The sequence below is a fragment of the Camarhynchus parvulus genome, chromosome 19 (assembly GCF_901933205.1).
Source record: "Camarhynchus parvulus chromosome 19, STF_HiC, whole genome shotgun sequence".
NCBI lineage: Eukaryota > Metazoa > Chordata > Aves > Passeriformes > Thraupidae > Camarhynchus > Camarhynchus parvulus.
In genome coordinates, this window is record NC_044589.1 from 7,019,114 (window position 1) to 7,039,467 (window position 20,354).

The 20,354-nt window shown below is 63.3% G+C and overlaps 2 protein-coding genes across 2 annotated transcripts; one reads left to right on the forward strand and one right to left on the reverse strand.

Annotated features, from left to right (window-relative positions):
- Positions 1–54: 54 nt before the first annotated feature.
- On the reverse strand, positions 55–14,158 carry SEZ6 (seizure related 6 homolog). The gene is made up of 17 exons (XM_030962559.1): positions 14,095–14,158; positions 6,212–6,784; positions 6,006–6,139; positions 4,946–5,138; positions 4,450–4,635; positions 4,207–4,375; positions 3,657–3,823; positions 3,379–3,573; positions 3,067–3,205; positions 2,794–2,990; positions 2,523–2,717; positions 2,251–2,442; positions 1,974–2,171; positions 1,839–1,877; positions 1,613–1,733; positions 1,435–1,537; positions 55–911 (listed from the first exon to the last, which is right to left on the reverse strand). Exons 1-17 carry the CDS (start codon positions 14,156–14,158, stop codon positions 879–881), a joined length of 2,898 nt encoding a protein of 965 aa, XP_030818419.1. The 3' UTR covers positions 55–878.
- Positions 14,159–17,821: 3,663 nt separating this feature from the next.
- PIPOX (pipecolic acid and sarcosine oxidase) lies at positions 17,822–20,117 on the forward strand. Its single transcript, XM_030962780.1, has 8 exons — positions 17,822–17,947; positions 18,265–18,413; positions 18,776–18,977; positions 19,085–19,267; positions 19,333–19,485; positions 19,552–19,710; positions 19,817–19,892; positions 19,987–20,117. The coding sequence occupies exons 1-8, from the start codon at positions 17,822–17,824 to the stop codon at positions 20,115–20,117; spliced, it is 1,179 nt and encodes a 392-aa protein (XP_030818640.1).
- Positions 20,118–20,354: the final 237 nt, after the last annotated feature.

Genomic DNA, 20,354 nt, shown 5'->3' on the forward strand with positions numbered 1-20,354 from the left:
AACAACCAAAAGATGGGGAGGGGGGCGGTGTGCCCCCCAGATCGAGGGGGCGGCGGGGGCCGGGGTCACCAGCCCGGGCGGGACGCGGCGGGGGTGGGGGGCACAGCCATGCCCGGTGCCCCTGCCCACCCCGTCACTCTGGGGTGCCGGGACGCGCGGAGGGGACACGCTGGTGGCGGAAGGGACCCCCCCGGTGAGGGCGAAGCAAGCGGGGGCCGGGGGGACACGCAGCATGCTGGGGACACGGGAGGGACACGTCCCTGCGTGGCGGCGGTGGGAGACACGGGGTTGCGGGGGGACCAGCCCTGTGCTGGGTGGGGGGCGGGGGGGGGGGGGCACCCACATGGCCACCCAAGCCCCCCGCCCACCCCCCGGGGCTTTGTCCCCTCCCCGCTGCAGCCCCGGGGAGCCCTGTCCTTACCTGGGGGTCCCCACAGCGCTGCTCCCCCTGCCTGTGTCACTCCTCCGTCGCGGGGACTGCGGGGGCTGCTGTTTTCCCGCTTGGGGGACGGATGGGCAGGGTAGGGTCCGGGGACCCTCGCTGGCTCAGGGGCCGGGGGGGGCAGGATGGGGTCCGGGGACCCTCGCTGGCTCAGGGGCCGGGGGGGCAGGATGGGGTCCGGGGACCCTCGCTGGCTCAGCCTCTCATGAGCCCGGTGCAGGGGGCTGGGTGACAATGGGGCTCGGGCAGAGCCCTCGGGGGTCCGGGTGGATCGGGGGTGGCAGGGGGGTGGCCGGTGCCCAGGCGGGTCCTGCCAAGCGCTCGGCTTGAGTCTCCTTGGGAGAGGTGTTCCCAGCCCGTGCCGGGGGCCGGAGGGCACGGAGGGGAGGGGTGGCTGCAGCGCCAGCTCCACGCTGCCCACACCTAGATAGACACCTCATATTCCCTCGTGTCCTGCAAAGAAAACAGACTGCAAGGGGTTGGACACAGTGCAACGGGGTGCCCGGGACAGGGATAGGGCATCTCCCATCCCATAAGGAGCTGGGGGCACATCCCAGACTACAGAGAGTCCTGGGGATGTGTGTCCCATCCCAAACATGGGTCCTGGATCAGTGTCCATCCTGTCCATGGTCCTTGGATGGATATCCCAGAGAGTGTGTGTGGTCCCTGGATTGATTGATTAGTTCATTTCTGAACTAATGTGTGGTGCCTGGATGGATACCCCGCCCCACATGTGGTCCCTGTGTTCCATCCTGTACATGGTCCCTAACTGGATGTCCATCCCTGAACAGTCCCTGGGTAGATCCATCATCCCACGGGTGGTCTCTGGGTGCATGTCCCACCCCCCGTGCTGCTCCTGGGTAGATGTCCTATCTAATGGAACACACGACCCCATCCCACACCTGTCCCAGCCCGTGGCACAGGTGGCCCATGCAATGCAGGGTCCCCAGGGTGCCCAGCCCCACATGGGGGGTGTGGGGGCCAGTACTTACTCCTGTCTCATAGGTGGGATTGTCAAAAGCCGACTCCACGGTGATGTGGTCGTAGGGGTGGGAGCCAGCAAGGGGCAGCTGCAGGGCTGGCTTCCCCTGGAGCCTGTGGGGAAAGGGCAGCTGCAGTGGGCACTGGGGGGGGCCGTGGGGTCCCATGGGGTCACAGGGGGCCACTCACTTGGAGAAGTAGAGATAAATGCCCCCGATGAGCAGGGCCACCACCAGCACGGGCAGGAAGACAGCGATGGCCACGTTGGTGCCCTCCAGCGTTGTCCCCGAGGGCACAGCCTTGGCCACAGCTGTCCAGGAGGGAGAATTGGGGGCTCACCCAGGGGACACCCCACATCGGCCGCACCCCGGGTGCCCCTCCACGCTCCGGCACCCCAAAACACCCTCACCCTTACCATCCAGGTTGCGGTTGCTGTAAAACTCATCGTAGGAGGCTGGAGGAGGCGGAAGAAAGAAACCAACAGCAGGGGTGAGAAGTGGGGTGCTGAGCGGTGCCGGCGGGGTGCTGGGGTGGGGGGTGCTCGTCTCACCCGCCTTGCAGATGGGAGGGGATCCACTCCAGCGTGAGGGGTGCCCGGGCAGGCAGCGCAGGCTGCTCTCGCCCAGCAGCGCCCGGCCGGCCGTGCAGGAGAAGTGCAGGGTGGCTCCCGCCGGGTACAGCCGCCGCTCCGGGCTCTGCCGCCCGCCCGCCGGCACGCCGGGGTTGTGGCAGGGCTCGTAGGTCTCCGCTGCGAGGCAGTGGGACGGTGGCGTCAGCGCTCGCCGTCGGCTCGGGGGATACGCCCGAGGAGGGGACGCCCAACTCACGGATGCACTTGGGGAGGCGGTCACTCCATTTGGGTCCCCCCGCGGCGCGGTCATGGCAGGTGAGGGTCCCGGCGCCCGCCAGGATGTAGCCCTTGTCACAGACGTACTGCACGGTGGCTCCCACCGGGAATTTAGGGTTGGAGACCACCCTGCGGCTGTGCTCAGCATCGCCAGGGTCCCGGCAGGTTGTCACTGCAGGCAGGAATGACCAGTGGTGACGGTGGATGGGGATGGGCCGCAGGGCAGGGGGGTCACTGGTGGGCACCACTCACCCCGCTCGCAGGAGGGCAGGTCACCGCTCCACGTCAGGTCCCAGTGACACATCAGGAGGTCAGTGCCAGTCAGTTGGAAGCCGGGGTAGCAATGGAATGTCACCACAGTGCCATGGAGAAGCTCTGGCTGTGACGAGGTCTTCCAGCCATTGGCAATGTCCGGCAGCTCAGGGCAGGTGTCATTACGGGGAACCTCTGTGGGCACAGAAGGCTGAGCAGGGCAGTGGGGACACTGAGGACACTGGGGGCACTGTCCCGCCATGGGCCTCACCGGAGAAGTGGATGACAAAGCCCTGCCGGTAGGCAAAGGCCCCGGCACCGGGGTCAGACTGGAACTGCACGGTGACATCGGCGGTGGATGCATAGAGCTTGAAGCGGCCACGGGCGCCCGTGTACTGGCCCAGGATGCGCGCCGTCAGGTCGTCCCCGTCGTAGAAGGTCAGCATGTCCCCCGAGCCCAGCCGCAGCCTGGGGCAGTGGGGCCGTGAGGGCAGGGAGGGCACAGATCCCCATCCCACCACCCCCATCCCATCCCTGCACTCACACGCGGACGTCCAGCATGATGCGCTTGTCCTCCTCCACGTGCAGCCCCCAGATGCAGTCCTGGCCCTTGCCGTACGCCTCTGGCCAGTTGGGTGACAGCACCACCCCAGCCGTGTCCGTCAGCTCCCCACTGCACACCGCTGTGGGCACACGCCAGGCTTGGCACTGCCACGGGACTCCCACCCACTCCAGCATCCCACATCCAGCACCCACCATGTCCCTCAGCTCCATCACACTCAGCAGCACGGTGGCTGCAGTATCTCTCGTGCCCTATCCACAGCAACCCCTGGCACCCTCCAGCACCAGCACCCACCACGGCACGCTGGTTCTGTCTCATTCCACTGCGGGTCACTGGGGTCGACACACTCGATGATGGTGGAGCCCTGCTCCAGCGTGTAGCCAGGGTCACAGCTGAACTCCACCGTGGTGCCCACAGGGTACCGGGGATCGCTGGCCGTGAAGTTCCCATACTTGACGAAGGGCTCGTAGCAATGCCCCTGCTCGAAGGCTGCAGGCACAGGGGCAAAGGTCTGCGGGGGCCAGGTGGGCACAGGGATGTTTGGGTCACCCGCTGCACCCTTGCCCCCATACCCTCATAGCGCAGCGCCATGCCCGCCGCGGCCCCGCTGCTGTCGGTGGTGAGCTCCACGAAGAAGTGGCGGCCGGTGCTGAGCAGCCCCTCGATGGGCAGGTACTCCACCTCGTAGGAGTCGTACACCGGCGGTGCCTCCACGTTGTTGCCGTTGCAGATGATGAGCCTGCCAAGGCATGACAAGGGCAGGGTGCACTGCTGGCCATGGCCAACAGCAGCCATGCTTGGGCATGGATGGTAGCCTCCAACCCGGGCCACTTCCAACAGTACCCTCCTTGGGCATGGGCAGAGGTTATCTTCCTTGGATATGGCCAACAGCGCTATCCTTGACAATGGCCAATGGCCAAAGGTAGCCACACTTGGCCATGGTGAGCAACACCCATCCTTAAATACAACTAATGGCACCCATCCATGGCAGATTCCATCCTTGGATATGGCCAACAGCACCCATCCTTGGATATAGCCAAGAGCACTCATCCTTGAGCACAGCCCCATGAAGGGCTGCCCCAGAGTGCCCCCACACCCCTGCCCCGCCAGTTTGAGCCAAACCTGTCATCATCCTCTGCCAGTGACACCTTCTCGAAGTGGAGGTGCAGGCGGTGGCCGTCGGGCGCTTCCAGCAGCCAGTGGCACGTCAGGTTGTTGCTGTAGTTCCCGGGAAAGCCGGGTGACACAATGCGTCCCACTGTGGCGTTCCGGACCACCCCGCCACACGCCGCTGCAGGAGACGCACCGTCAGTGGGTGACAGTGCCACGCCAGCTGCCCCGTGTCCCCGAGGTGCCGGTGCTCACCGAGGCAGAGGGGCTCGCGGGCGCTCCAGAAGGGACGGGTGGCGTTGCGGCAGACGAGCCGGCGGGCGCCCTGCAGCTGGTATCCCGTGGAGCAGCGGAAACGGGCGTCCCCACCGGGGTGCAGGCTGCTCACCGAGACCTCCCCGAAAGCCGGCCGTGCCGGGAAGGGGCAGCTCAGCAGGTAGGCTGGGGGCAGGGGGTGTTGTTACAAAGGTTGAGGAGCAATGGACCCCCCCAGAACCCAAAAACTGCCTCCCCAGAGCCCTGGAAATGCCTGGGTGTGGCAGGGCTCAGGTGACAGAGTGCTTATGGATGCTGAAAATGATGCTCAACGAATCCATAACTGCTGAGGCCAATTAGCTGTCCATGAGCGTTCCTCACCTAGTCAGTGCCTGCTTAAAACTCAGATAAACTCCTGGTGCATCCCCACAATCCAAATTAGCACCACGCTGGCAGGGAAGCTCCCAGAGTGTACAGAGGGTTCCGAGCCCCATACCTTGGTAGTGGAAGTGGTAGGAGCCAGGGCTGGGGGGCCGGGGGCTCTGGAAGCGGAGGGTGAGGAGGTTGGCCGGGCTGCGGATGACCTGGCCCCGCAGCAGGAAGGACTCGTTGGCCAGCAGGTTGGGCTCCAGCCCTCCCGCGCTCTCCACCGTCAGTGTCTCCCCTTCTGCCAGGCTGATGTTCTCTACCTGCAGGGGACACAAGTGTCACCACCTCAGCATCACCCAGCACCTGGCTGGGAGCTGGCCCTTGAGCGGCTTCTCTGCGGTCGATAGCCCGCTGGAGCTTGTCTGTGCAGGGCAGCACCTTTCAAACATGGTTAGCAGGGCCATAAATCATCGCCCACGCCAAGAGCAGCAGGGCCCAGCTCTGCCAGAGCACCACAGCACAGCCAGGCCCACGCTGGCAGCCTTGCAGACAGCCAGCCTCGCCCTCTGGAGCAATTTGCTATTAATGATGCTAATTAAGCCATGCTGCATGGTGAGGAGCAGCAGCACCGGTGAGTGTGGGCTGCTGGAGCAGGGCTGGTGGTGGTGTTGCTGCCTCTGGCTCACCACCAGCTTCCCACCAGCCACGGCACTGCCCTGTGGTGGCCTCAGCAGAGATGGGGACACGTGGCCACGTGCCACTGATGGGAGCAGCGCACGGCCTCAGCACAGCAGGGTTTGCTGTCAGCTCCTGGCAGATGGGTGCTGGGTGTTCCTGGCTCTGCAGCACAGCATGGCACCTGCTGGCACTGTTCACACCTTCTCCATTAGGGCCTCGTTAATTAAATCTCACGGCACTTCTTCATAAGGGGTGCCAGGCACAGCAGCTGGTGGGCACAGAGCATCCTGGGGCATCCCAGCAGCTCATGTACTCACACCCCTGTGCCAGGAGGGCAGGCAGTGTCCTGAGCCAGCTCTCTTGGCTTTGGGACACAGGAATGGGGACAAGGACAGGGGCAAGACCATGTGTTTGCTGCACCCTGCACAGACACCCAGCCGTGGCACAGAGTAGGGGACACGCCACTCCTGTCTGAGGGCACCTGCCACCCTGGCCCACCCTCAGCTCACCTTGAGCTCCACACCATAGCCAGGGTAGACAGAGATGGTGTAGGTGCAGTCCAGGCTGCCATCATAGGGGACACCAGCTGGCTCTGGTGACACCAGCCAGCCCTCGGGACCCGCCAGTGTCCGGTTGCAGGGAGCTGGTGGCAGAAGAAAGCCCAGCTTAGCCTCACTTCACCCCAGTTCCACCCGACTCCCTCCCTGGCGCTCACCTGGCCCCTGCAGCGTGGTGACAGTGGTGGTGGTGATGGTGGAGGTGGTGGTGGTCCCCTCCTCATCCCCAGGCACCACAGTGGCCCCAGTGTGGGGTGCCAGGGATGTGCTGGGCGTGGTGGGTGCCTGGCTGGGGGAGGCAGTGCTTGACTCTGGCACCCCAGATGGGGACCACGAGGGCTCTGCACTTGGCACAGCCCCCCACGCCTCCCCCCACGGCCCGGGGCGCCCCGCTGGCGTGGTCAGCGGGTCAGTGGGGAAGGCGGGCCGGGGCAGGGCAGGGGTGCGGGGGGAGGGCTCGGGTTCTGGGGGGCCGGGGGCCGGCTGGAGGGCACCACCAGGGAGGAGGGGGCCGGCCCCAGCAGGCAGGAACGGCGCCTGGGCCAGGTAGTCCTTCTTGAGGAAGGCTTCGTGCAGCAGGTCCTCCAGCAGCGGGTGGTGGTTGAGGATCTTGAGCGTGGGCGCGGTGCTCACAAAGCGAGCCTCCGCCTCCCGCTCCGCCGGCTCCGTGGGCAGCGCCGTCGGCTCCACCTCAGCGCTCTCCCCAGCCTTCCTCGCCAGCCCGTTGAAGCCTGGAGGGAGGAAAGAGTGCGGCATGCTGGGGAACATGTGGACTGATGCTGTGTTGGGGACTGAGAGGGAGCGGGGGACTGGTGGTGCATCGGGGGTGATGCCTCATCACAGAGCAGCACTGTGCCCTCAGTGGCACCCAGGAGCAGAGCCTGGACGTGGACTGTGCTGTATCAGGGGTGGATGCAGCTCTGGGGAGTGATGCTGGTGCAGTGCCACAGACCTGTGCTGCACTGGGGACCAACACTTCCCATGGACCAGCCCTGCTGCTCCAAGGGCGGATGCTTCTCTGCACACCAATATTCCCCCAAAACCAGCATGGCAAACAATTGCATCACCCACACACGGTGGGACTGTGACACCCTCTCCCCAGCATACCCTTCACTGGGGCAGCCCTAGCAATTAACCCCCGGCTAATTAATGCACATCTGCAGTTGTACCACGTGAAGAGGTGCCCACTTCTCCTGTGAGCCAGCCCGGATGGGGACAGCCCTGGCTCTGGGCGTCCCTGATCTCAGATTATCCTGCACCACAGAGGTGGCCATCCCGTGCCAAGGTTCTCCTGGGTCTGCATATCCCCAGGGTGCAGACGTGCATGTGATTGCCATGACTGCTATAACCAGGAATGTCACAGGAGCCTGGACACTTGCACCCCTCTCCAGGCTGCCGGAGAGCTCAGCTTCCTTCCAGCCAGGCTGTCCCTGTCCCTGAGCAGTGTGAGTCTGTGGGAACCCCCTATCCCATGGATGCTCCCCCCTCTCCCACCCACAACCGCGGGGATTCCCCTGCCACAGCCCCGTGTCCCTCCCAGGCATTAGTCCCTGAACAAATCCCCAGCATGCCCAGCCCAGCAGCTTACGGCGGCCTTTAGACCAAAAATAAATGAATTTAATCAGCCCTAATGAGTCACCCAGCATCTCCCGCTCCTGGATCCGGCACAGCACCGTCCCCTCTCACTGGGCACAGCTCAGTGCCACGGCAGAGGGGGTGCCACAGTGACACCCAGCATCCCTCTGAAGCCACGGCAGCGTGGGCACGTCTTGCCGCCGTGCACAGGCACTGATGACACGATACTGCCAATTACCGGCTAATTATCCCTATCCGTAGCAGGGCAGGGCCCCGCGAAGATTAATTACTCTGCGAATGCTGCTTTTAAGGGACTATTAAGAGACATTATCTTGGGTGTGCAGCGTAGTGGGGAGCTGCTGGGGGCTGGCAGGCGTCCTCACACCGCTGCCACCCACCCCTTGTCCCCAGCAACCCCTGCCATCGGGCAGGGACAGTGATAATGCCCTGGGCACGCAGGCACAGCAGGGACACCTGCCCACCCCAGCTCCAAGGGGTTTGCTTGCCCCCCAGCAAGGCCAGAATTATATTTTAATGGGATCCGTTTATTAGAACATAAAAGTTAACGAGTTTATACTGAAGGGCGCCAAAATCTCCGTTGGGCTTTAATAGCAGATTAGTGCTCAGGGCTGGGCCCTGCACCACCACCACTGCCCTGTGTGGTGAAGGATGGGCTGGAGATGCCCACCCAGCTCTCTGGACACTCCTGTACATCAGCATCTCGCCTGCCCGGGGTGCTGGGGGGCACGGAGGTCCCCATGGATATTCCTGGCTAAGGCCAGGCCTCCCAGCAAGGATCCTACAGCAGCTCCCATCTGGACACTGAGCACCCTGGCCTGGGCACTCCTGGGGACACCAGGCACTCCCCTGGGCACCACAGGATGCTCTTGGCACAGGGGATGCTTGGCACTCTTGGCCCTCTGGGGATGCAGGATGCTCAGCACACCGTGGGAAGGCAGGGGGTGCCCAGCTGCTGCCACCCTTGCCCCGTGAACACCACAGAACCAGATCCTCCACCTCCGCAGATGTCTCTAAGCAGCTTATCTCCAGTGCCACAGCTACGTCCCTCCCATGTCCCCAAGGTGACCAGGGACCGCTGACGTGGGCCTGGCTACCCAGCCCAGCCCCCTGCGGGCCCTGGCAGCCAGCAGGGACCCCGCTGAACTCGGGGTGGGCAGAGGGGCTGCCAAACCCCCAGCAGCCACCCACCTGTCGGGGTAACTCGGCATGCTGGCCACGGCCGGAGCCGGGATGGGGTCCTAATCCCCGCCCTTGGCTTTGCCGGGTGGGAGTTCATTAACAGCAGCCGGGAGATGCCACAGACTAATCCGGCTGCGGCTGCGGCGGGCGGGGCCCCCGGCGGGGATCGGGGATCGATGCCGCCTGCTGTCACAAATAAATAAATAAGGCGGCACGCGGCCGCCCAGGGAGCCCCGATCGATGCTGCCCGCCAAGACAGCAACAACACAGCCCCCGGCTCGGGGAGGGGACAGGGCAGGGCCCTCGGTGGCCCCAGGAGCATCGCAGCGCCGTGGTGCAGTGCTGTTCCGTGCCTCAGTTTCTCCATCCGTAGGAGGGGGGCAGCGGGAGGTGCAGGCGGGCACAGGGTGAGGGCAGGGGCTGGGCCTCACAAGATCCTAGGTTTATTTTCTAATTTAAAATCCAATCTGGCTTTGCCCCCATGGTCAGGGCCTGCAGCTGTGATGAATGAGCTGTCAGGCAGCCGACACCATGCTCCCCCACCCACCCACAGCCTCCTTGTCCCACGGCCTCCAGCCCCCTGAACCACCCCCAGCCTCCACAACAGGAACAAGAGAGGGAACACACCTCACTGATGCCAGATCCCCACCTGCCCCGTGCCCTGGTGGCCCTGAGCACCTCAGGCCGGGAGCAGGGCTTGCTTCCAGGTGAGAAGGCAGCGTGGGCAGGAGCAGGCAGGGAATCCAGGTGGGTGCAGGCGGTGGGTGGGCAGGTATAGGCAGCGAGGGAATTCAGGCATTGTCTGCATGCAGGCAGGCTGGGTGGGTGGGTGCAGGTGACGGTGGGTGTGTGGATGCAGGCAGGGGCACACAGATGGTGTGTGGATGCAGGCAGGGGCAGGTGGGCACGGGCAGGACTGTGCAGCCAGCTCCTCTGCCACCAGCTGCCACCACAGACAAACCACTGGCACCCAGCATGGCAAGCTGGCACCGATGGTGGCATCCACGTCCTGCCACCCCATGGCCACCCTGGCACCACCAGTGACCCCAGATGCCCACGGCCGAGCTGAGGCTGTCAGAGCAGCTCGAGCAGGGGCCCCAGGGGCTGCCCCGGTGCCCGGGGACGCTGGGCGGGCGGGTGCGGCCGCCAGCCCTGGCAGCTACCGGAGGAGCTCGGCTTTAATATTCATGGCAGCGCTGGCGGGGAAGCGTTTGACCTTGTATGTTTTGCAATTCTCCTTGAATTGAACAGTCATTTACCCGCTGACACATGTCACATCACCGCAACGGGCTCCCTGGAGCATCGCGGCGGCCGAGCCCGGCTGACACACGGAGCACCCCCGTGTGCCCAGCGGGCAGCTGGGTGCCCATCCCTGGGGCTCTCCTCCCTTCCCAACGGTGCCAACAATGCCCTTGTCCCCTCCTGGCCACCCACAGCCCATGTAATCCCCCTTCCCCATTCTCCCTGCGGAGCCAATGGGTTTCTACAGCAATTTCCCTGCGTGGCAGCAGTGGTGATAAATTGTGTGTCTGCTGCTATTTCAGACCCGAGCGCTGTGCGGTGCCATGTCCCCCCTCCCTGGGCTCACAGCACCTAAATCAGCCTCTCCCCCAGGATTTCCTGTGATGGATACCCCACTGCTGGGCAGCACCCGCTCTGTGCCACCCCACTCTGGCCATGATATGGGTGCCGGGCCCCCGTGGGGCTCTGTGCAAGCTCTGGTCTCCCCCAAGACCCAGCACAGCTCACCCCTCTGGGGGTGCAGAGGGGCACCGAGCCCTCGGGGCACCCCTGGGTGCTGAGGGTGCCTGCCCAGCACGGGCAGGAGTCAGGCAGGGTGAGCAGGGCCGCGCTGCCCACCCAGCTCCCGTCTCCCCTTCCCTCCGCCCACTGCCAGCCACAGCAATTGAAATCGGTTGCGGGAGGCGAGCGAGAGCTGCTTGTCGGGCTCCGCGCTGGGCTGCTCAGCCATGTCATCCTTCCTGCAGACACCATCCCCTCCCATCGCCGCCTGCTCCTGCCAGAGCCAGCGTTTCAGCTGCTCCCGTGGCTCTTCAGCATCCTGCCGGAGCCCTGCTTTTCCTAGAGGATGAACCAGCCAGCTCTGGGAGCCACTCAGGGTGATCTTACAGCCAACACTGCCCCTTGCTGCCACCCCACAGGGTATGTGGGGACCACCACAGCCTGCCCTGCCCAAGCATCACCTCGCTCATCACCCACCACTGGCTGATCTGGCATTTCAAGCACCTCTCTCCATTTTCACAGGGTCAGAGCAGCGCTCTTGCAGCTGATTAATATTTGATCCCTTCAGCACAGCTCGTTACTGCATTTAAATTATATATGTAATAATTCCTACTGGCACAGCGAGCGTGCAGGCTGGCTCCTGCTGCCTCTCCCGCAGGCTGGGGGCCGAGCAGATGCCCAGCCTTGGCCAATGGGACCCCCTGGCACCTTGGAGGATGTGATGAGCAGTGCCAGGTCTCAGCACAGGGCAGGCTGGCAGCAAGCCAGGCAGATAGAGCCATCCCCAGCTGCCTCTGAGGGGTCCAGGCAGCCCCTTCACCCCACCCGAGATTGCTCATGGTGGGAGCAGTGCTGGCCCTCCAGTTGTCCCCATGTCCCCAGCAGCAGGAGGAAGGGATGCTGCCACTCCCCAGCTCCTGCCTGCGACTGGAGGGAATCCATTACCTCCCTGGTTATAGGCAGCTTTCAGAGGCAATCTTTCAATTGTGCGCATTTAAAGAATTGATTGGAGGCGAAATTATCCTCTCCCGTCAGAGCCGCTGGAGACACAACTTCATCCACCTCCCCCGGGGGCTGTTGGTGCTCCCAGGGGACCCCACAGCCCGGGTCAGCCTCAGCCCCCACCCTGGCAGGGAGTGACAGCCCCAGGAGCCCCGTGCCAGCCTGGGGGTCCCTCCAGCAGCACAGAAAGGGGTGAGGGTTCTCTACTGCTCCAAACCAGGCCTGGGGGTGCCCTTGTCATGCCCTTGCCTGAGGTTTTTCGCACCCCATTTCTCCCCACACTCCCACTGCTCTGCTCCAGCCCTGCCTGGCTCAGCACCCTGCGCTGAATTCATCCCCAGTGCTGCAAACCCAGGGACCGTCCCTGCGGCAGCCCGGCTCCGGGCAGTGCTGGGGGTGCCTGGCTCAGCCTGCGCCCCACATCCCCTCGGGACAGCCCTGCCCTCCCTCTCCCCGGCTTAAGAGCATTATCCAGATAATCCTGGCCTGGCGGCACGGCAGCGTGGCGGTGACGAACTCCTCCGAGGCACGCAGGGCACGAGCACACGCGCCGTGTGTAATTGCTGGAGCAGGCGCCCGCCTCCTTCCCCAGCCCCCTCCTCACACCGAGACCCCCAGGCAGCACCCACACCCCCGGGGCCACCGTGTCCCCCAAATACATCACCCCTGTGGGCACAGTGCAGCTGGCTGATGCTGGATGCTGTGGCACAGCTCATGGGGGCACGGCCAGGCCCTGTGTCCCCTGCCACAGCCTGTGCTGCTTCCTAATGCCCCAGGCTGCCAGGACCCCAAATTACAAGGAGCTCCCTCCAGCGAGGCTAAGATGACCTCCACAAAAATTTCCTGGCCTGCCATGGCTTTGGAGAGCTGAGGAGAGGGGCTGCAGTGGGGCAGGGTGGATGGAGCTGTGCCTGGCACCATTCCCCTTGGCTTCACCAGTGCCATGGAGTCCAGACCCCACTTTCTGCTGGGGCAAATCCCTGTGGACACCAGGGGCTGGTGGTGCCCCACAGCTGGGCCAGGAGAGAGGCAGGATCAGACCCTGCACTGCCACCACTCAGACCTCATCACAAAGCTCCCCAGCCTGGATGAGGGTTCCAAGACTCCCTAACCCCACGTCCCTCTGACCCATAGCTCATCCCCATCATGCACCAGCCCATCGATGCCAAGTCAAGGCCACAGTGACACCGAGCCTGGCACTGCTGCATGGAACCCCTGGGAGCCCTGCCTGATGGAGGATGGGGACTTTGAGGCACGAGCCACACAGGCAGCTCCCAGTACATGATGAGGGGATACAGGGTGGACAGGACCCCATGGGCCCCAGCCCTGGGAAAACTCAGCACCTCCCAGGGCATCCCTACTTTTAAGACTCTGGGAAATGCACATGCAGTGTTTAATTAACTTTATTGATATTCAGAAATTAGGGGACTGACTAGAGGTAATTGCTCATTAGAAATCATTAAACTGACACAGTAAGCACCAGCCTCCCTTGGGGGAAATCTGCCCTGCTCAGCGCCCTGCTCCCAGGACAGAGCCACTGACGTGGACCCCCCAATTCCAGTTCTGCTGCCCCCCCAGCAGAAGGGCAGGACATGGGGGTGCCGTGGCATTGCCCCACTTGCTGTCCCCATCCTCTGCCTCTCCCAAGGAGGAAGGCTGTGGCAGCAGCCCCAGGCGGCGGGGCGAGCTGGGAATAGCAGCGGGCGCAGGGCCACGGCGCCCTTCCCCGCCTGGGCTCCGCCGCCAGATGGGGAGTTTATGTAACTCCCCGCACGGCTGCTGCCTGCAGCCGGTGCCCACATCCCGCATCCCACCGGGGCTGGACCACGACCCGCCCAATGCCCCGTGCATGGCCACACCGCTCCGGGGCACCCCAATCCCTGACAGAGCTCCCCAATTCTATTTTTGGGGCAGCGGAGCCACGAGCCATGGAGACTGCCGCTGCCCCACGGGTGGCAGGGACAAGGAGCCGAGCTGGGTGTTGGCTGCTCTCCCTGGCAAACCGGCACCCGCCACTCCCGCGTCCCCCGTGTCCCTCGCGGAGCTGGAGGGGTCACCCCAAAAGGGAAAAGAGGGGGAAAGAACCAGATGCCCCCGGTGCCCCCCAGCCGGCAGTGGGGACCGCACGGAGGGACCGGCTCACGGCACAGCCAGTCCGAGGGTGGCTCGAAGGGCTCGGTGACCGCGGGAGCGGGTCCGCCGTGCCTGCCCAGCCCCCGGTGCGGCGATGCTCCCCCCGCCGGTAACACCGGCAGAGGGGCTGCTGCCGCCGGAGCCTGCCGGGGGCGGCGTTGCACCAGCCCCGCTGCAAAGCGCCGTGCGCGTCCCCGGAGGGGCGGATAACGGGCAAGGGGGGGATTCTCGGTTCAGCGGGGGAAAACGGGGAGCGTCCCCTCCGCACCGGGGGACGAGCACGAGTTGGCAAAGTTTGACGGCGACGGAGGCGGGTTGAGGCCACCCGGTAGCGCAGGGTGGTCGGTGTGCGCGGCGGGGATGAGCCGGGGTGTCGGTGGGCGCTTACCGTGTGCCGGGGCGCGGAGCAGCGCGGCGAGGAGCGGCAGGAGCAGCGCGGGCGGCGGGCCCATGGCCGGCGGCGGTCAGCACCGCGGACAGCTCCGCTGCGGGCGCGGCGGCGGCGGCGGCGCCCCGAGCGGCGCCCGCCGATACCGGGGACGGCGGAGGGGGGGGCCCGTAATGCTCCGAGCGCGGCGCACACCAATCCAAGGATCGGGGGGGCTCTGCCCGCCTCCCTCGCAGCCCCCCCTCGCCGTAATGCTCCGAGCGCGGCGCACACCCGGTGATACCGGGGATGTGCGGAGCGAGGCGGGGGGCTCTGCCCGCCTCCCCCTCAATTCCCCCCCGCCGTAAGGCTCCGAGCTCGCCAATCCCAGGGACAGGGCGGGGGGCCGGCCGTAATGCTGGAAGTGGGGCGCTCGCTAATTCCAGGGATGAAGGGGGGGGCTCCCCCCACCCACCCCTGGCCGTAACTCTCCGAGCGAGGCGCCCTCCAATCCCGCAGGCTGGGAGAGGGGGGGCTCCTCCCTGCTACCCCACCCCCACGCCGTAACTCTTCGAGTGCGGCGCCCGCTAAAGCTGGCGATGAAGGTTGGGGGAGGGGGATCGCCTAACCCCCCCTTCCTCCCCGAATCCCGGCAAACCTTCGGGGTGGGAGCCACCGAGGGCTGTGGGAAAGGTGCTCGGTGCCCAGCTCACCGTATCCTGCTTCCCCACCCTACAGAACTCTCACCACAGCCACCTCCCTTCCCCCAGCCTCCTCTTCCCCATCCCTAAATAGCCCAAATTAGGGCTGGGCTCATCATCCTCCAAGCAGAGACCCCTGGACCCGGAGCAGCACAGAGAAGGGCCGGTATTCTTTGTGGTGGGGTTCCAAGAGCCCCTCCCCAGCCCCCTGCCTCGGGGTCCCGGAGGGCAGCCAGCCCTGCAGTGGGCAGATGGTGCTGGCACCGGCACCGAGCAGCTCCATGTTGGCTGATGGACGGCTCTTGAGGGTGTTAAAAATATATTAAAAGAAAAAAAAAAAATCTCTTTGTTTAATAACCCCCTCCCTATCCCTCCAAAAGCCCAGATGGCTTCGCCTCGCTGGATCCCCCGCAGCCCGGCCAGCCCTGCACACACAGCCCACGCAGCCAGCTCCACCAGGGGGTTAATTTTAATCCCAGGTCCTGCTTTGCATCATTCCTGCCATGGAGAATGGCATGGCTTGGCATGGGGAGCCGAGAGCAGCAGCCAGCCCCACGTCATGGGCTGAGTGCCACCAGCCCCGTGGCACTGTGTGCTGTGCCACCAGCCCCACGGCTGTGATGGGAGCGGGGCTGGAAGTGATGCCAGGATCCTCCTCATCCCGGGGGTGCTGCCGGCTCTTCTGCAAAGCACTTGCAGCTCTAAACCCAAAACTTTGATCCGCCAGTAGCGCCATCAATGTTTAATGCAGCAAAGCCCTGGTAGGGCTCGGAAGATGAGCATTTTGAGGCCAAATTGAAGTTTCTAATATTATGATATTCAAATAATTTTAATCTGCCTGATGCATCCCCAGGCATGTACCTGGACTGCTAATGAGGGGCTGCCTTCAGCCACTGTTGCTTTTGACAGAAAACAAACAATTCTTTGCAGGTGCCGTCAAAGGATTGGGAATGGAGAGGTCTGGGGAGGAAAATGGGGGCAAGCATGCATGGAGCCAGCATTGCAGCTGGGAGGGAAAGATGCTGTGTTTGCCTCAGCTCCCTGGGGAAGAGCATTGCTCCCTAATTCTTTTTTAAGAGTTGGTTTGTGCTTGGCGAAAAACGAGGCCGGCATAGATGGGCGATGGGATTTTGGGAAACTTCTGTTGCACTGCACAGTGCAAAAAGGGTGCAGTGGGTGCAGAGTCCAGCGCCCATCACATTGCATCTGATCCTTGCCCATCAAATTGCATCTGATCCTTGCCCTGATCCAGCCTTGGCCAAAGTTCCCCACTTCCCCAGGGCCACGTGGATCTGAGATAGGGCAGCTTCCACAGCCTGTGCTAGGCAGTTCCCCAAGCCCCCATTTCCCCCCTTCCCGTGCCACTGCCTGCCCCAAATTTTGCCATCCATCCACCCAGCCCACACAGGGAATATTTCATTTTTACTGAGCTCTCCTGACCCACAGCAGCTGCTTAGGGAAATTGATTTCTTGCTGCCACAAGCATTGCCTCCACTCAGTATAAACCCAGGTGAAGAGGACACGGCAGGGATGATGGAGACCTTGGCACAGGGGTTGGGAGGAGCCCCCCAGAAATTCACCCTAAGGCAAGCTGAGGTCCTGCACCTGCTTTTTGGGCTTTGAGGGTGCACACCTCTCTGATGCCTGCATTCAGCCCTGCTTGGGGTCGCCTGCAGAACAAAAGCAATGGCTGGAGGGGTCCCACAGAGCCTTTGGGATGGTGATCTCCACCCCACCAAAGGTCTCACCATCTCTGTAACCTCATGAGCAAGGCTTTCCCATCCGTTCCATTACCACACTGCTAACAGGAGAGGAGTTCATTTCTACCATTTAACGTTTCACGGATAATTAATTATTCTTCATCTTTCCAGCAAAAAAGGAAGAGCAAGCACGGGGGCTATTCAAAGCAAAAAAAAAAGTCAGCTGAAACCCAGGGAAATTGCTGAATTATTTGTAACATCAAAGGCGAGCGAGGATGTGCTGATTTAACGGGGCCCTGTGCGATGCAGAGCCCTGGGCACGGTGGTGATGCTCAGACTGGGATGCTCTCATTGCAGCAGTGACCATGGGCAATGGGGTGGATGAGGGGTCCGGGGGCACCCCAATCTCTGCCCCTGCTGCCCATCCTCCTCCTCTCACCTCCCCATGGCTGTGAGCTGCCAGTTCTGCCTTTGCACCATGTTGGGGTGTCCCTGTGACCTGTGGGAGCCTCCAGTGCTCCCCAGTGCTTCATTCATCACCAGAGGCAAGTGGCAAAATAAATAATGGTATTTAACATTTCGTAATAGCGACAATTAACCAGTAAATAATGCCTTTTACACCGCAGAAGCCAGAGTGAATTAATTCCCCTAATTAAGGGGAATGTCAGGCAGCACGGGGCAGTGGTGGCAGTGGGCAAAACTGGCAGCCCCTGCCTGTGTTGTCCCCCACTCCAAGTCATTGTCCCCAAATCTCAGTCACACCCCAAAATTTTACAGATTTGCAAAATCCACCACGCTGCATCCTGGCAGCTCTGGTGAGCCCTAAATCACCCCTATCTCCCGCTAAAAAAATAACAACAAAAGATGGCGACAAAATGGTTTATGGCTGTAATAAATTGTGCTGGAGGGAAAAAAAAGCCCTGTTTGCCTGGAAGGAAGGGGGGGTTTCCCATTGGCACACAAATGGAAGCCCTGTGTCCCACCACAGCTGCAGCCAGCAGTGACCAGTGGAAAGGGGGAATTATTGGAAGTGGTTTCCCTTCACATCTATGCCACCCTGATCAGCTGAGCTGCCTGCCCTGCTGGGACCAGGGGCTGGTGTTGGTGGGAGAATGAGAAAATTCATGCCTAGCCAGCTGCAAGGAAGAGTGTGGCCCTTGTGTGCCCCTTGTGTCCCCACAGGGCTGGAAGGTGGCCAAGGCTCCACCACCTGCTCGGCTCGGCTGGACTCTGCCCCGTTCCTCCCCTTGGCCCCCTCCCAGCGGCCGCAGCAGGATGAGGACGGACACACAGACAGCAGCAGGGACGAGGACGGACACAGACACAGCAGCAGGGACGAGGACGGCCATGGCTGCCCCAAGCCAGCCCCAGAAATCCACCTATGATGCCATTGTCATCGGGGCCGGCATCCAGGGCTCTTTCACTGCCTACCACCTGGCCCAGCGCCACCAGGACACTCTGCTGCTGGAGCAGGTATGGTGACCCCATTCTGCCACCTCCCCGTTCCCAACAGGCTGGGCCGGCTGCCTGCAGACTTGGCTGCCCTCCACTGTGGCACAGAGCAGAGCTGCTGCTGGCACTGCAGTCCCCAGTGCCAGGACACCCTGTCCCTAGTGCCAAGACCTTCATGTCCCCAGGGCCAGTGTCCCCGTTTCCCGCTGTTTCCCGGTGCCGTGGGTGACAGGACAGGCTGTGTCCCCAAGGTGCTCTCTGCTGCTGGTGCACATGGGGCTGGTCGCACTGAGGGTGGCAGTGCCTGTGGTCACCCCCATGTCCTCTCTGCCTCACAGTTCCTCCTGCCCCACTCTCGGGGCAGCTCTCACGGGCAGAGCCGCATCATCCGCAGCGCCTACCCCCAGGAGTACTATTCCTGCATGATGCCTGAATGCTTCCGCCTCTGGCAGCAGCTGGAGGCCGAGACCGGCACCACCCTCTACAGGTGATGGGGACAGGGACGCGGCCACCGCCGGGCACTGGGGGCGGTGGCCTTTGGGTGGGATGCGGCTTCCTTGGCAGGCGGCTTTCCACGAAAGAAATGTCATTAAGGAAATGAGCATCTAAATGATCCTCTGGTGCGGGGTCAGGGTGGGTGGCCCTTGCTGTATTAGGGGCAGGGTCCCCATGCACCTCACTCTGCCCTTGTCCCCTGCATCCCACTGCGTTGTGCCCCAGCACCAGGGTGCAGCACATCCCAAGCATCACTGCTGTCACTGTGCCTCAGTTTCCCCCAGGGGCAAAGTAAGCTGGGGGTCCCTGCAGGGAGGGCGAGCAGGGCGAGCTGATGTGACTGGTGGGATGCAGGCAGACGGGACTGGTGGTGCTGGGGCCGCCGGGAGAGCCGGAGCTGGAGGCCTGCAGGAGGAGCCTGGGTGTTGACGAGGTCCTCGACGCCGCGGCGCTGTCCCGGCGCTTCCCTGGCTTCCGGCTGCAAGCTGGGCAGGTGGCCGTGCTGGACAGCACCGCCGGGGTGCTCTTCGCTGACCGGGCACTGCGGGCAGTGCAGGTGGGTGCTGCAGAGGGGATGGAACGCTTTGGGATCACATGGGATGCTTTGGGATGGGATGGGCGTCCCCTGGCTCGCAGCCACCTCCTGTCACCCTCCCCACCCAGGAGGTTTTTCGCCGACACGGGGGCACCCTGCGGGACGGGGAGAAGGTGCTGAGCATCCAGCCTGGGGCCACGGTCACTGTCACCACCACTGCTGGGGTGTACAAAACCCCCCGGCTCATCATCACGGCTGGAGCCTGGGCTGGTGCCTTCGTGGAACAGCTGGGTCTCCGCCTGCCACTGCAGGTAAAGGTTGGTGGCACAGGGGGGTGGCAGAGGCAGGGCCAGAGCTAATGGAGTGATGGTTCCAGCCCCTGCGCATCGATGTCTGCTACTGGAGGGAGAAGCAGCCTGGGAGTGCTGGCCTGGGCAGTGTCAGCCCCTGCTTCTTGACCCTGGGGCTGAGCCAAGCCCCGCACGGCATCTACGGGCTGCCCTCCATTGAGTACCCAGGGCTGATGAAGGTGAGCGGGGCACAGCTGAAGGTGGGGGATTCCCTAGCCAGCCCACCCTGACCAGTTGTGCTCCAGGTGTGCCACCACCATGGCAGCCCCACTGACCCAGAGAAGAGGGATCAGGCCCCCTCGAGTGCCCCCCGCCCTGACATCGCCGTTCTCAGCAGCTTCATCAGCAGCTACCTGCCCGGGCTGGAGACCCAGCCAGCGGTGATGGAGACCTGCCTCTACACGGTGAGACCCTCCCCAGGGCACAGATCCAGGCATTCGGGGTCCCCAGCCTTCCCCCACCCCAAGGTGGACCCAAGCCTGTCCTCACCTTCACACCCTGGCTCCCCAGAACACTCCAGATGAAGACTTCATCCTGGACCGGCACCCCAAGTTCAGCAACATCGTCATTGGTGCCGGCTTCTCAGGTAGGCGAGGGCAGCCACCCCCCAGCCCAGCACCCCACAGCTGTCCAGGGTTGTGGGGATGGTTGTGTCCCCACCTCCCCTCTCCTTCCCACAGGCCATGGGTTCAAGTTGGCACCAGTGGTGGGGAAGTTGCTGTGTGAGCTGAGCCTGGGTGAGGAGCCATCCTACAACATGGCCCATTTTGCCATCACTCGTTTCCCCGGTGTGCTCGGGGCTGCACAGTAGGTGTGGGGTTCCAGAAGCGCCCCCATGGCATCACACTGGTGTCTCCCTGCATCCCAGTGTCCTCACACCCAGTACACCTCCACCTCCACGTATCTCCATCTCCCTGCACCCTGGGGACTCCCAACATGCTGCATTCCTCCAACCCCACACCCCAGACACCCTGCATTGCCACGTCCCCATATTCCACCATCCGAGCACCTCTGCATCCTCACTTCCCCACATCCCTGCACCCTGGTA